General features: G+C 42.2%; 1 protein-coding gene across 2 annotated transcripts in view; it reads right to left on the reverse strand.

Moving 5' to 3' along the window:
* Nucleotides 1–13,175, reverse strand: part of FGF13 (fibroblast growth factor 13) — a 163,981-nt gene that overhangs the window by 69,435 nt on the left and 81,371 nt on the right. For both annotated transcript variants that reach the window (XM_065410808.1, XM_065410807.1), the window contains exons 2-3: nt 12,266–12,376; nt 6,331–6,434 (exon numbers count right to left, since the gene is read on the reverse strand). In XM_065410808.1, coding sequence (XP_065266880.1) covers nt 6,331–6,434; nt 12,266–12,376 — 215 coding nt within the window. The remainder of the gene's footprint in view (nt 1–6,330; nt 6,435–12,265; nt 12,377–13,175) is intronic.

Consider the following 13,175-nt stretch of genomic DNA (forward strand, 5'->3'; position numbering starts at 1 on the left):
AGTATTGAGCCAGTCTTACTTTCTATAACTCATGAACGTTCCCTTGATTTCTGTGAACAGATGTCACTTTAAGAGGATGGTATTCCCACATTCTATGACTGAAGCAGCTGTAAGGTTCTTGACGTCTGCAGGACCCACTCTGTAGCCAAGAGTTTATTACACAGCCATTTTCTCATCATTCCCGGTAACATTGGCCTCCAAGGCTCTCAGGATGTGCATCTCCCAGTGGCTGCAGTACGAGATAGGGTGCTCAGCCGCACCTCGCTGGATTTGAGAGCTGGCTCAGGAAAGCAGCAAAGCACCAGGAGTTTCAGCTTACAGAGATTCCTCATGATTCTTCCAGTGGAGGGCAGGACCTCCACTCCACCATCCCTCCCCCTCCTCTCCATGGAAATAGCAGGGCATCTGTCTCCCCACATCTACAGACTCCTTGAATCCACCAGAGGCAAGTAGCTGGTGAGCAGAAGCCTCCCACCTCTCTCCCCTCCCACCTCCCCCACCTCCTGGCACCCATTCACAGCACCTCTCAGTAAGGATGCAGCTGCTGGGGACTGCTCCACTCCAGGTAGTAACCCCACTCCAGGGAGCATCCTACCTCATGGAGCGGGGGACCACACAATATATGGCAAGCTCTGGGCCAGATGGCCCATTCCTCCTGAGCAGTGCAGCAACCAGGGGGCGGGAGGGACAAAGGGGGAGGAGACAAAGGCAACTTTAAAGCACTTTTGTGCCTTCCATTTCTTGGTCCGGCCCCTGGCATAAGTTAGAGCAGCCTCGGGGCTCTGAGCATCTTGAGCTGCTGGAAAGCATTTGTCTGTCCAGGCTGGTTTTGTGCCAGCTTAGGAGCCTCCTTATGTTGGGCTAATTCCCCAACGGCCATTTCTCCTTCCATTATAGCTCCCGTTCACCATTGGACTGACACGAAGGGGCTGGGCCTCTGCACCTGGCAGCCAAGTGGCGCAGCTCTGTCCCTGCGGTTAGTATCCAGTCAAGTGCAAGACCTGCACCAATTAACTCCAGAGAGACTCAATTGTGGTTAGCACTAGAAAGCTGACAGGTGAGCAGTGCTGCCAGACCATCTGAATCTGGAGCAGCAGTAATAACAGTAAGGAAGTCGCACATTTCTTTAGCTAAGAATTCGGTATTATGGAAAGGAAATTTCACTGCTGCAGTCTCCAAGAAGCTATCTTTTCGGAGGCGTTACTGTGTCACAGCCTATTCTGTACTTGAGGATTATTGGTGGAACATGATTTATATTGACATGCAAATTTAATGAGAGGAAGGTTTTGATTGTTTCTCCTCTCTGTAGGTTCATACTATTTCCCTGAGGTGGAAAAATGCTCTTTGCAAGAAATTCGTTATGTGCAAATGTCTCTTTTCTCCAGTATATTAAAACCAATTAAAAAAATCATTCTAAGAATGTAATCACATTTCATTTCTGTTGGCCAGAATCAACATGAATGCATTAGATCATATTTACTTGCAGTGCAGTTACCGTACCTATGTGTATGATGATCTATGTAAAATATGTAGGATACGGTAGATAGATGCTATGTACAGGTAAATTATACATGAAATGGTGCGCTATGAATTATTTCAAAGTGTTTCTATTAAATGCATTAAAAGAAACTCATGTTAACTCTGCATTAAGGATGTGCTGTTATAATCAAATAGTCAGGAAATGCTGAAGTCAAACACCTTACAGCAGGGATGTTACCTCAATTGTACATCCTGGTACACCTAACAAAACAAACCTGAAGAATACTCTATTAACCCATCACCTACCAACATCCTACAACCATCCTGCAAGGTGCTGAGCCTTCCACTCCCAGGAGACACCGTGACGGTTGGGGGCACCAAATATCTCATAGGAGGGGATAAGGGGCCCATCACGTGCACAGCCTAGGTTGCCTCAAGCCTTTATATGGAAAAAACACACACTTCATGAGCTGCCCACACCTGGGCATGGCCCCTCCTAGATCTGCATGGCTGGAATGTTTTAAAAGGCAGGATCATGCACCCTGTGGAGCAGCTTGAGCCTCCATCACGAATTCTGGCGGAGCCCTGCACCAAACCCATGGCTGGCACTGAAAACATGGGCTCCTACGAGCAAGAAACACTTACTTGGGTTATATACGGAAATGGATGTGTTCACACAGCCATTATGAGGAAATGACACGGTTGTTCACAAAACTGCCACAGACTTTATAGAATTTGTGAAATAAAGACTCTAGCAAACAATAGTCACATGATATAATAAATATGAGTCAACAGTGTGATGCTGTTGCAAAAAAAGCAAACGTGATTCTGGGATGTATTAACAGGTGTGTTGTGAGCAAGACGTGAGAAGTCATTCTTCCGCACTACTCTGCGCTGGTTAGGCCTCAGCTGGAGTATTGTGTCCAGTTCTGGGCACCGCATTTCAAGAAAGATGTGGAGAAATTGGAGAGGGTCCAGAGAAGAGCAACAAGAATGATGAAAGGTCTTGAGAACATGACCTATGAAGGAAGGCTGAAAGAATTGGGTTTGTTTAGTTTGGAAAAGAGAAGACTGAGAGGGGACATGATAGCAGTTTTCAGGTATCTAAAAGGGTGTCATAAGGAGGAGGGAGAAAACTTGTTCACCTTAGCCTCTAAGGATAGAACAAGAAGCAATGGGCTTAAACTGCAGCAAGGGAGGTCTAGGTTGAACATTAGGAAAAAGTTCCTAACTGTCAGAGTGGTTAAACACTGGAATAAACTGCCTAGGGAGGTTGTGGAATCTCCATCTCTGGAGATATTTAAGAGTAGGTTAGATAAATGTCTATCAGGGATGGTCTAGACAGTATTTGGTCCTGCCATGAGGGCAGGGGACTGGACTCGATGACCTCTCGAGGTCCCTTCCAGTCCTAGAATCTATGAATCTATATTTAAATTCACAAGCTCCAAGCTCATAACATACTGCGACTTAACATAAAACAATGGAGAGGCAGACTGCAGGTGTCTCTATATTGTCAACAATGCAGCACTCTCCCACAAATCACGGGAACGTGAAAAACCCCAGACTTGGATTTTGGCTGACGATTCTGCTACTTGGAATGAGAAGGAAACCTGCATTTTACTGTCCTCCCTGAAATGACTTTTAAAACACTGGTGTCATGGCTCAGTGAAAATCCTTGGCTGCTGGATTCTCATTTTGAATTTGGAGTGCTTTGGTGGTGGAGAGGGAATAACGTTTTCAGAGTTCCTGCACTATGTTGCACTCTTTGAGCTGAGCAAATACATGCCTCTCCTTTTATGAGCCTCACTCAGCTGCTGCTTTGTGCCACTGGGAACCATCTCAGTTCAGCCCCAGTCACTTTCAGAGGGCAGAGGAACACCCCACGACTCAACTTCTGACAAATGCATACCTGAAAGTATTTTTTACCCTTTCATTCAAGAAGACAAAAGCATGCAAGAAATCCACAGGGCAAAGAGACTCGAAGAACTGGAGTTTGGCGCATGCTGTGGTCAGCCACAGTAAAAAAATAAAAATCAAATAAAAATCAAAAACTGCACCTGCACAAAAAAAGCTGGGCTTGATTCACCAGGCTGTTAGACCAGGATTACACTGGTGTACGGCCACTGAAATCAAATTATACCAGCAGAAAATTGGTGTAACACAAAGTGAATCGAGCCCACTGCTTTTATCCTCCACTGGCACATGAGTATCAGCTCGGAGGGAGGCCATTACAGCTTCAAATAAATACCTTTTGATAAGATCTCTCAAAATAATGATCATCCTTGGAGATGCACTCATACCACTGCCATTGACTTCAATGGGAAACCAGAGAGAGAACAGGGATTTGAAACCCACCGCTTTTCTGTCATACGGCAAAAAAATTTCTCTCCAGTGTGAATTAATAGATGTGGTGGAATAAGGACAGGATATGCCATCTCCTAGAACTGTGAAGGGTGATATCAGAAATGCACCATGTAAAATACTGTGAAGGTTTCCTTTTGTATTTATCATTTTCAGTCTCACTAGCCTGCCTACAGCATGTGTGCACACTTATATATATATTTTAACCAACTATCATTCTTTTTAGCTGAGTCAATCTCTTGTCCCTGAGGAGCTTTTATAATTACATTAGAGGCGTCTTTTTTGCTGTAACTTACAGACGTGACAAACGATCTTTAAAAGTCTGACACTCAACCATGAATATCTGCTATCTACAGACTTATCATACACGGTAGATTTCCTCATGGTGCAAATCCACCTCGGTCATGATTTCAAATCAGTGGCTCACAACGAAACAATTCTCTTGTCCCAATTAGAGATCATGGTCCTAAAACCTCATCAGACTGAAAGCTAGACCTAGTCATTGCTACGCAACAGGCCAGAAATGGAGCTAAACAAACCATCAAACTGGAACAAGAAATAAATTTCTCATTAACCCCGACAATAACTGGTTAATGGTAGAAAAGTATTTTCTTGAAATGCAAAATATTCAGAGAAAACCAAGTCAGCTTGATTGCCACAGAACTCATCAGTACAGAACAGACCACACAGAATTGAAACACAACATGAAGAGAATTTCAGCCAACAGCTGAAAAGAAACCAAAGTTTGAGTCAGTTCTGATAGTGGTTAGCGCAAGGTATTGGCCTCGGAGACTCAGGACTCCTGGTTTCTAGACCCAAAGAGTCCCCCTGTGTGACCTTGGGAAAAGCACTTTACCTTGCTGAGTCTTACTTTATCCCTTTATAAAACATTTATGATGTTTACCTACCTCTCAGTGGGGTAAAAATTAATTGGCCTGATCCAACACCCATTGAAGTAAATGGTAGTCTTTCCATTCACTTCCATTTAATGGGCTTTGGATTAGGCCCAATGTTTGTAAAGTGCTTTGTACATTGCAGCTGAAAGGTACAGTGCCAAGCCTGGCGAATAAATTATTACTAACAATTCTCCACAGAGGGCAGTGCCAGGTCTGATGAACTGGTAGAGCAAGTTAACAGGCTGTTTGTTTAGTCTATGGACTATTGCTTTCCAAACCAGTCTGTAAACCTTGGCAATACAGTTTAAAGCATGTTTCTGCAAGTTGTGAGCACCTGTCTGAGGTTGTTTCAGTGCCAGTAGAGCTAGAAAGAGATGATCGTGACCTAGGCCACCATCTTCTCTTTCAATATTAAATGACACCATCAATGCTAATGTCATTTCCCTCTAAACACAATGTAGCTATATAGTTACAGGTAACTATAATGAGAAGAAATTAGGGAACAGAAAACATGAACTTCTATTTTCCTCCCAATGTGTTTGCTTTGGGAATTCAACAGTGCTTTGGGGCAGGCCCTCAGCTGGTATAAATCAGTGCAGCTCTTTTGAACTCAGTTGAGCTGTGTCCTTTTTCACCCCCTGAGAACCTAGCCCAAAGGATAGAGTCATTTTCACAGCTTCCCATGTAGTCAGTCTGTCTGTCCCTTGCTGAAGGGAACACTACAAACAACAGGGGAGCAGAAAACCACTTAAAATAATAGGCAGGAATTGCAATTCTGGGCAGCCTTTTTCCAGGTCAAGCAAGGAGGCCCCTGACTTCCTCCCATCCGCTCTAGGACTATATGGATGGGGACAGGATTAAACCCTTGTCTTTTCTTTCAAGAAAAGAAAGTTGCAAACATTTAAAATAAAAATCAGAAATGAAAGCAGACACATTAAGAACGAGTGCGGAAATTCTCAGTGGAAAAATACAGCAGTGTTAAATGGCTGTTAGACATCTATGACTTTGTATTTTAAAACGTGTCTTCATGGCATAATACTACTACCAGCAAGAAGGGGTGGCCCCGTTGGGATTCAAATATAAGAAAATATTGCTTCCAGTAATCTAACAGATGGGGTCATTGGTATAACAACTAATGGGAGAATACAATACTGACATGAGCTAATTTTACAATGGCATGAGCCATTAGGACCACCGATATGTTTCAGGCCTGTCTCTAGTTGTGATGTCCACCCTTAACGGACTTGTTCAGACTCTCACCATACATGAGACAAGGGGTAAAGTGACATCTCACAGCAAACAAAGGAAATGTTTGGTTTACTCACACGCACAAAGCAATAGTTTAAAGTGATCTTCACAGCTGTATTTTCTTACAAGGTGGGGGGTAAGGTTGGGGTGATCACTTTTTTCTTATAAAAGACACAGATTTTATTCCAGACACTGCTTTGCATTCATTGCAGAAACGTGTAATGCTCTAAATCCAAGACATCACCTGCGTATTACATTTCAAATCACGCGAATGTTCCCATCGATATGGATTAGAATCAGGGTCACGGAACTTTAAATCAGAAAAAAAATGAAAGTGGTTACTTACTGATGTGTATAGGTATCCTTCACTGTTCATTGCCAAATACAATTTTGTTTGAACCCCTTGAATAGCCACCACTCGTAAGCCCACGGGTATGAGGTTAAACAAAGCTAGGAGAGAAAAGGACACAAATAGCAAAGTTAATCTTTTCAAATAATTATATGAGTTAGATGAGTAATGTATAATCATTACAACTATTCACAGTGGCTCTGGTCCTGCAAACACTTAATTCTAATACTTAGCTCTTATCTAGTGCTTGCCATCAGCAGATATCAAAGCACATTACAAAGGAAATCAGTATTGTTATCCCCATTTTGCAGATGGAGAAACTGAGGCACTGAGCGGTGACGTGACCTGCTCAAGGTCACCCAGAAGGTCCAGAGACAGAGCCAATGAATAGAACCAAAGATCTCCTGAGTGGCAATACTGTGCTCTAACCACTAGGCCACACAGCTTCCCAGTATAGTAGTCATTCCATTAGCTTCAGTAACTGAACTACATATTTCCCTCAGTAGCTCTCCTCACAATGGTAACACTGCACTTGGTAATAAATGTCTTCAGGATCGGGCCCAAACACTACTTTCAAAATTAAACTGCTTTTAATTCTCTGCTAGCATTTCTCCTCAGAATAATCAATAATATTTTCAATATTTACAGCCAGAGAGGCCTATATTTTAATAATGTTGAAGTTGGTGCGTAGACTGGCAAATTAAAGAAATAAGCAGAGCTCAGTCTTGGCTCAATTTTTTGCTATTGTTGTTTGGCAGAGGAATTTTACCACCGTTTGAACCAAGTATTTTGTATCGGCAATTCCCGCTGTAGGATTAAAAAGAAATGGGGTAAAAACGAGTTATGAAAAACGACAGGAGCTGATACCATAATCCATAGAGTCTCCTTTAGACTGTGGCATAAATGCAGGGTTAGAACTACATAATGCCATATTGAATTTTATTTACAATGTTTTTTTACATGGCTGTAAAACTCCAATCTGCTTCAGGCTGAATTTTGGTATTTATGATCATTGTCTGAGGGTAATTTAAAACCAAACCACCGATTTGAAATAAATTATTGATTTATTTACAAAGGTAGAAGCAAAAAAAAAGAACAGTTTTAAATTCCCTTTCGGCCCGACAATCCCCAAATGGACATGTTTAGTTACAAGAAAATTTGCAGCCTACCAGTGTTTAATACAGACCCTAAATTCTGGGAGTGTATCAATAAGACTTGGGGAAAACAGCAAGTTTTAAAATGTCCTTCTTAAAGGAGGAAGTGTCTAGGGTTTAAAAAAGGGACTGGAGACCACAGGCCAAATTCTTTACTGGTGTAAATGGGCAGAGCGCCATTGATTTTAAAGGAATGTCTCCCATTTATACCAGTGAGAATTGGGTTCTCTTCCTGCCCTGCCATCGCAGGGCAGGTTTGGGTGCCTCACTCTGAGGTACACTCTGCTGCTTCACTGAGTCACAGAGCATACATGCCCCCCAGAAACTGGCATGCACTGGCAGCACACACATAGGCTCTCATGAGGCAAGAGGAGCAACTTGGCCGCCGGCCACACCTCCTTGGGGTATGCTGTGTGAGCTAGTACGTCAGCACATGCTACAGAGTTATCCTGACTCCCACGTCATACAAAATTTACTCCTGAAATTGGCCTTCCCTTCAGATGAAGCCCTTGCAGACAGTACGTCTCGTTTACATAGCACGGTGAGTAATCAGCGTGGAAAGACACGTAAGAGTCTCTTGTATATTGAACACCAATAGATAGAATCATGGAAACTCTCCCTTATTCAAATGTACACGAATGATGCCACAGATACGGTGCCTGAGCCGTTATTCGCACACAGTAACAAACTACAGTACTCCCTTAGCCGCACAGGCATTATGGAAAAAGCCTCAAAAAGCCAACCCAGAATTAATTCTTTTCCATTACGCTCTATTATTGTCAGTTTGTGTTAGGACAAGATAATGCCAAATATCACTACTAGAATTTCCATGTGAGTTTACACGGCGTGAGGCTAGGACATAATACCTGATATAATGAAAAAACTAGGTAATGCCTAAGGGAGACAGGCTATTTGCTGTGGCCGCTGTTCAATATAAACGGACACTAAACAATAGCTGTAACACTAAGGCGGCACTAGGCTGCAACCGTATGCCTTACTGTGTAAGTTATTGATAATTATAGGCCAGCCTAGGCTGAAACACACAAACATGTCCACTTTCCGAAGAAGATGTTTTCCTTTGTATCTATCTGACAAGCCGTCAAATCTCTCCCAGTGCCTAGATTAGGGAACAAATTCTGCCTCCATTTACATCCAAACAACCCCCGATTTCATGAGGCAAAATTAAAGCTGGGAAAACTCCTGTCCCCAGAAATTCTTCCCCAAACTGTAAAGACTCTCACTGGCTACAGACAAGGCCCTGTGTACTCTGCGATCCATCATTTACCATAGAATCGTGCTCTGAAATCTCAGATTTCTTTTAAAATTATATATGCTTCTAGCCCTTATGGCTGTGGATATGAATGTAAAAATGTGAACCAAGTGAAAATTGATGGAATATCATCTTCTGAGCCTGCAGAGAGCCTGAAAGATTAGCCCTGAAAGGTGCAAACTGCCCCATTCATCTCACTCGGGACTCTGTATACGCTGAGGTTCTATGGGTGTAGAATTCACCGTTCTTTGCATCTGAGCACCTGGCATTTTGTTTTTGGGCTTTCTGCCCTACTGTGACCTACCTGCAGCTGTCTGTTGCTGCCCCGCTTTCCCACAAGGAGTCAAATTGGACCTCAGTGCATACTTCATCTAGCAATCTATGAAGTCAGGCAGCAGAGGGTTGGGTAGCTGGAGCTGGAATCAAGCTTGCAGCCAGGGAGTGGGGGAGCCGGAAATGTAGAGTGGCCATCTAGACTGCAGAAGTCAAGGCCCAGGGGGCTTGCGAGATAAGTTGCTGTAGCTGGATCCATGCTCTCCACTTGCCCAGCAGAAATGGGGGAAGGAGATTTTGAGCTGGGCTGCCTGGATGACTTTATGGGAGGCAAGACCCAACAAACGGAGAGGAGCCATCTGGAAAGTATAGGACAAAACCCATCCTCTAAATTCATCATGGGTTAATTTTACATAAATGAGTATTTTCAACTCTGAGCAACAGCTATGTTCGTGCCTGGGTGCTGGCGGGGGGAGGAAGGGCACCGGGAATGAAGGGTATTTCATGGAGATAGAATAAATGATCATTGCCACTGACTTGAGGGGTGCTTGCTGCAGAATTTTGTTCCATTGTGCCACAGAGTGCATGGGCTCTTGGCTACAGACTTGTAACAGCTGTCGGCAAAAAACGAAGGGCTGTCCCAAGGTGGAATGATTTGAATGCAGAAGAATTTTTTTAAATTATTACAAGTGAGATTTTAAATGTCTCACTGCAAGGCATAGCCAAATACTCCTTCATACGAGGAAGAGTAATCAAAACAGCCTTAAAATTAATGCAAAACGAAGGCGACTTCCTGCAAATGAATAAGACTCAGCAGATCTGCAAGCAGGGACTACAATAACGGGGAAAGAAAGAGGGCGGGGATCAGAATTTTACTGTGGTCAGAGCAACAGGTTGGAGCCCAGTCACTGCTGCGTGGACTTTTAACTCGGGGGCTTTCCCAGAAGGGATGTGCCAATCACAGCCAAATAAGGTACACCTTTGTCGAAGAAAGGAAAGAGTAATTCTTTAGTGCCGGATTCTCCAAAGCCTTACTCATGTGAGTGACATGTGCAGAATCAGGCCAATAGTGTATAAGGTTCAATCCTGCCCTGCTGATGCTAATAGGAACTTTGTCATTAGAAGAGGTTCAGGACCAGGGTAAATAGGCAGTGTGGCCTAGAGGGCAGAGCACTGGATCAGGAGAGCAGGGTTCTATTCCTGGCTCCGCCACTGGGCTTCTGGCTGACCTCATACAAGTCATGTCACCACTCTATGACTCAGTTTCCCCATCTGTAAAACAGGGAGACTGTAAAGTACTTTGAGATCTCCTGACGAAAGGAGCTAGGTGGTATTATTATTACATGCCATAGGTTTTCTACAGTTCTCTACATTCACTTCCAATAGGTGAAAGTAAAATGCTTTTCCATGTTGGGAAAGTGCAGGCCAGTTGGATCCATGTCTAGGATACATCCATCACATCCTCCTTTGCGTAGAACATTCATTATTTATGAAGGCTGATTTTCAGCTCCAAGAAGCTTACATGATTTACATGTAGCCCGGTAATCTCTCTCGATGTGATAAATTTAAATGCATAATGCAAACAAAAATATGTTGGAAACGGACACATCTGTGTGACTGTAAGAAGTCCCCTCCTGGCTCTCTCACCTAGAATGTCAGAACTCCATTAAAACAAGTCAAAATAAAGTATTTGGGTGGAACTGCCCCAAGAGAAATAATCTGCGATTCAGGGGACTCGGTATGGTACACTAAAAGTTTATAACACAACTGAAATTATTACATTTGCCTGTTAGCTTCTTAACTCATTTATTTAAAACCAGACCAAGTGCAGAGTTCTGCCAACATTCTGAACAAATCGATATTACTTCTTTTAACCTGTAATGCCAAAACACCAACAATTGTTTTAAAGAACAGCAGCATTTTATGATGCATGATGACCAGCTTTTATTCTATTCAACATAGGTTCTTATATCGTGCTGATCACCATCCTATCGGAGTGCCTTCCAGTAGTGCATTAAGTAACATGACTACACATCTACCATGAGGTGTTTGTTGAAGGTTTAAACTAGATTTCGAGGACTCCCAATCTCGCCTTAGAGAGCTGGGATAATTGACTGCATCCTAAAGGGGTGTCACCAACTCTACTGCATGGGACTCAAGATTTGAAAGCAGCTCAGAGTTGGCCTTGGTTTACCTGGCCTGCAGCATGCATTGCTTTCAGCACCTGTAACGACTGCACATGACAGATCCACAGCAACCTCATTGGTTCTGTCATGTCAGTGAAAAATAACACTGCAAAGCAATGAATGTTAAAGAGAGAGAAGAGTAGAAACCTACATGGATCTGGGTGAAACGTGACACGATCAATCCAATGTCATAAAAACGACTGGATTTGATGTTCTTATCCAACCTCCCTCCTTTGACATTTGAGAGCTTAATGAAAATGAAATAAATTGAAAAGATATTAGCTTTGTGGAAAAGGAAGACTGGATTTTGGTTTCCAGTTTACGGTCTCAACAAAATTATACACATTAGCTATCGCTGAAATACCCTCTTGGTTCATTCCAACTTTTTTCAAGACAAAAAGTTCATTTAAACTAAACAAAACAATAGTGTGAAATTTTGGGGGGTAATTGTATCAACATCACCGTTTTTAGTCCTCGTTTGCTCTTTTCCATTCATCTCCTGGCTTAAAAAACCTCCTCAAAACTGTTTCACAGAAAAGCCCAAGGAAAATTGTTTCATTACTTAAATCATAATTAGGCTCAGAATTATCAGCACTGGGGACGGGGAGACAAGGAATGTGAACTTTAAAATGATGATGAATTCTCATTATGTGAAATAACTCAGCTCTGTTCGAGTGAGACCCCTGCTTAAGACTGGAGATAACGTTAGTCTATTTCAGGCATGCTGCGTAGGCGAGCAAATTTTCTCTGTTGAAAAAAAATCTAATAAAATCCAAAGGACAGCGATGAACTTCTTTAGATTACCATGGAGATAACATTCGGATTGTTTTTCGGAGGTATCACCATTACCTCCCCAAGTATATTTGCTTTAAATGTTTTTGCAGTGCTTTTCCTTCAGCCTCAATGGCAAGTATGTGCACAGTGTTAATGTTTCACTCAGTCAGCCATCCCAGAACATTAATTTTCAAACCGATGGAGATGGAAAAGAACCTGATACCCCATAATTCACAAACACACAAGGTTATCTGATGCATTCAGATGCCACTTACTATAACTACTGTCCTCCTCTTTTGTCCCATCAATTGTTCCATCTGCTTGCAATTGTAAGTGGTAGCCTTGCCTGCTGTACAGTTTTGTTACTATTCCTTTAAGCTGTGGCTCTGTAAGAAAACAACAACAAGGTTAATGTATGAAATCTGGATGTGCCGTTGCATGTTATCAGGTTCAAAACAAATCTTCATTTTTGATTTCAGAGATGATATATGAAAAACACCAGGATTAGCAGCTTTATATCTGTTCCCATTTAGGCAAAGATCAAATCATTGACTATAAAAAACAATTGCCAAATGATGAAATGCCACTTTCTATTGTAATGTAGGTAACACATTTAAATCTGCTTCCAGTGAATACCAATTCCAACAGCGTGTCATTTGACTTAGGGAGCCGTGCCCTATCTCATTCAAGATTAGAAATGTGCTGGCAAAGAGTGTATTCTGGCTTTTAACAAGGTGTGAATTCTCAAAAGGAGGGAAAGAGAGAACTACTAAGATAAGGTAAGATAATAGTAATAAGAATGAAAACTGCATACCGAATCAAGAGCCTAAATATACAGCAGCTAAGGTTTACCATAAGAACTGCTGCAATTCCAATAAACAATCCACCGTTCTTTGCTGATCCAAAGAACATGCAGAATCAGAAGGGATAAACTAGTTAATGAACAGAGGTAAATAGAGGAAGGAACCCACTTTAAACTCAGCAACATGTTGAATTGTAATAGGAATATTACCATAAAAGATGCTATTTCACAGACTCAGGGGAAAAAAAAGAAAAAGAAAAAAACAGTTTGGATATAAATCTGCTTCATAATCATCTTCATGTTCAGTGTTGGAAAATGAAATAGCCAAAACAACATTAGATCATTCTGGACTTTGAAGTAAATAGCAACAGGATTTGCTAGGA

The sequence above is a fragment of the Emys orbicularis genome, chromosome 9 (assembly GCF_028017835.1).
Source record: "Emys orbicularis isolate rEmyOrb1 chromosome 9, rEmyOrb1.hap1, whole genome shotgun sequence".
Lineage (NCBI taxonomy): Eukaryota > Metazoa > Chordata > Testudines > Emydidae > Emys > Emys orbicularis.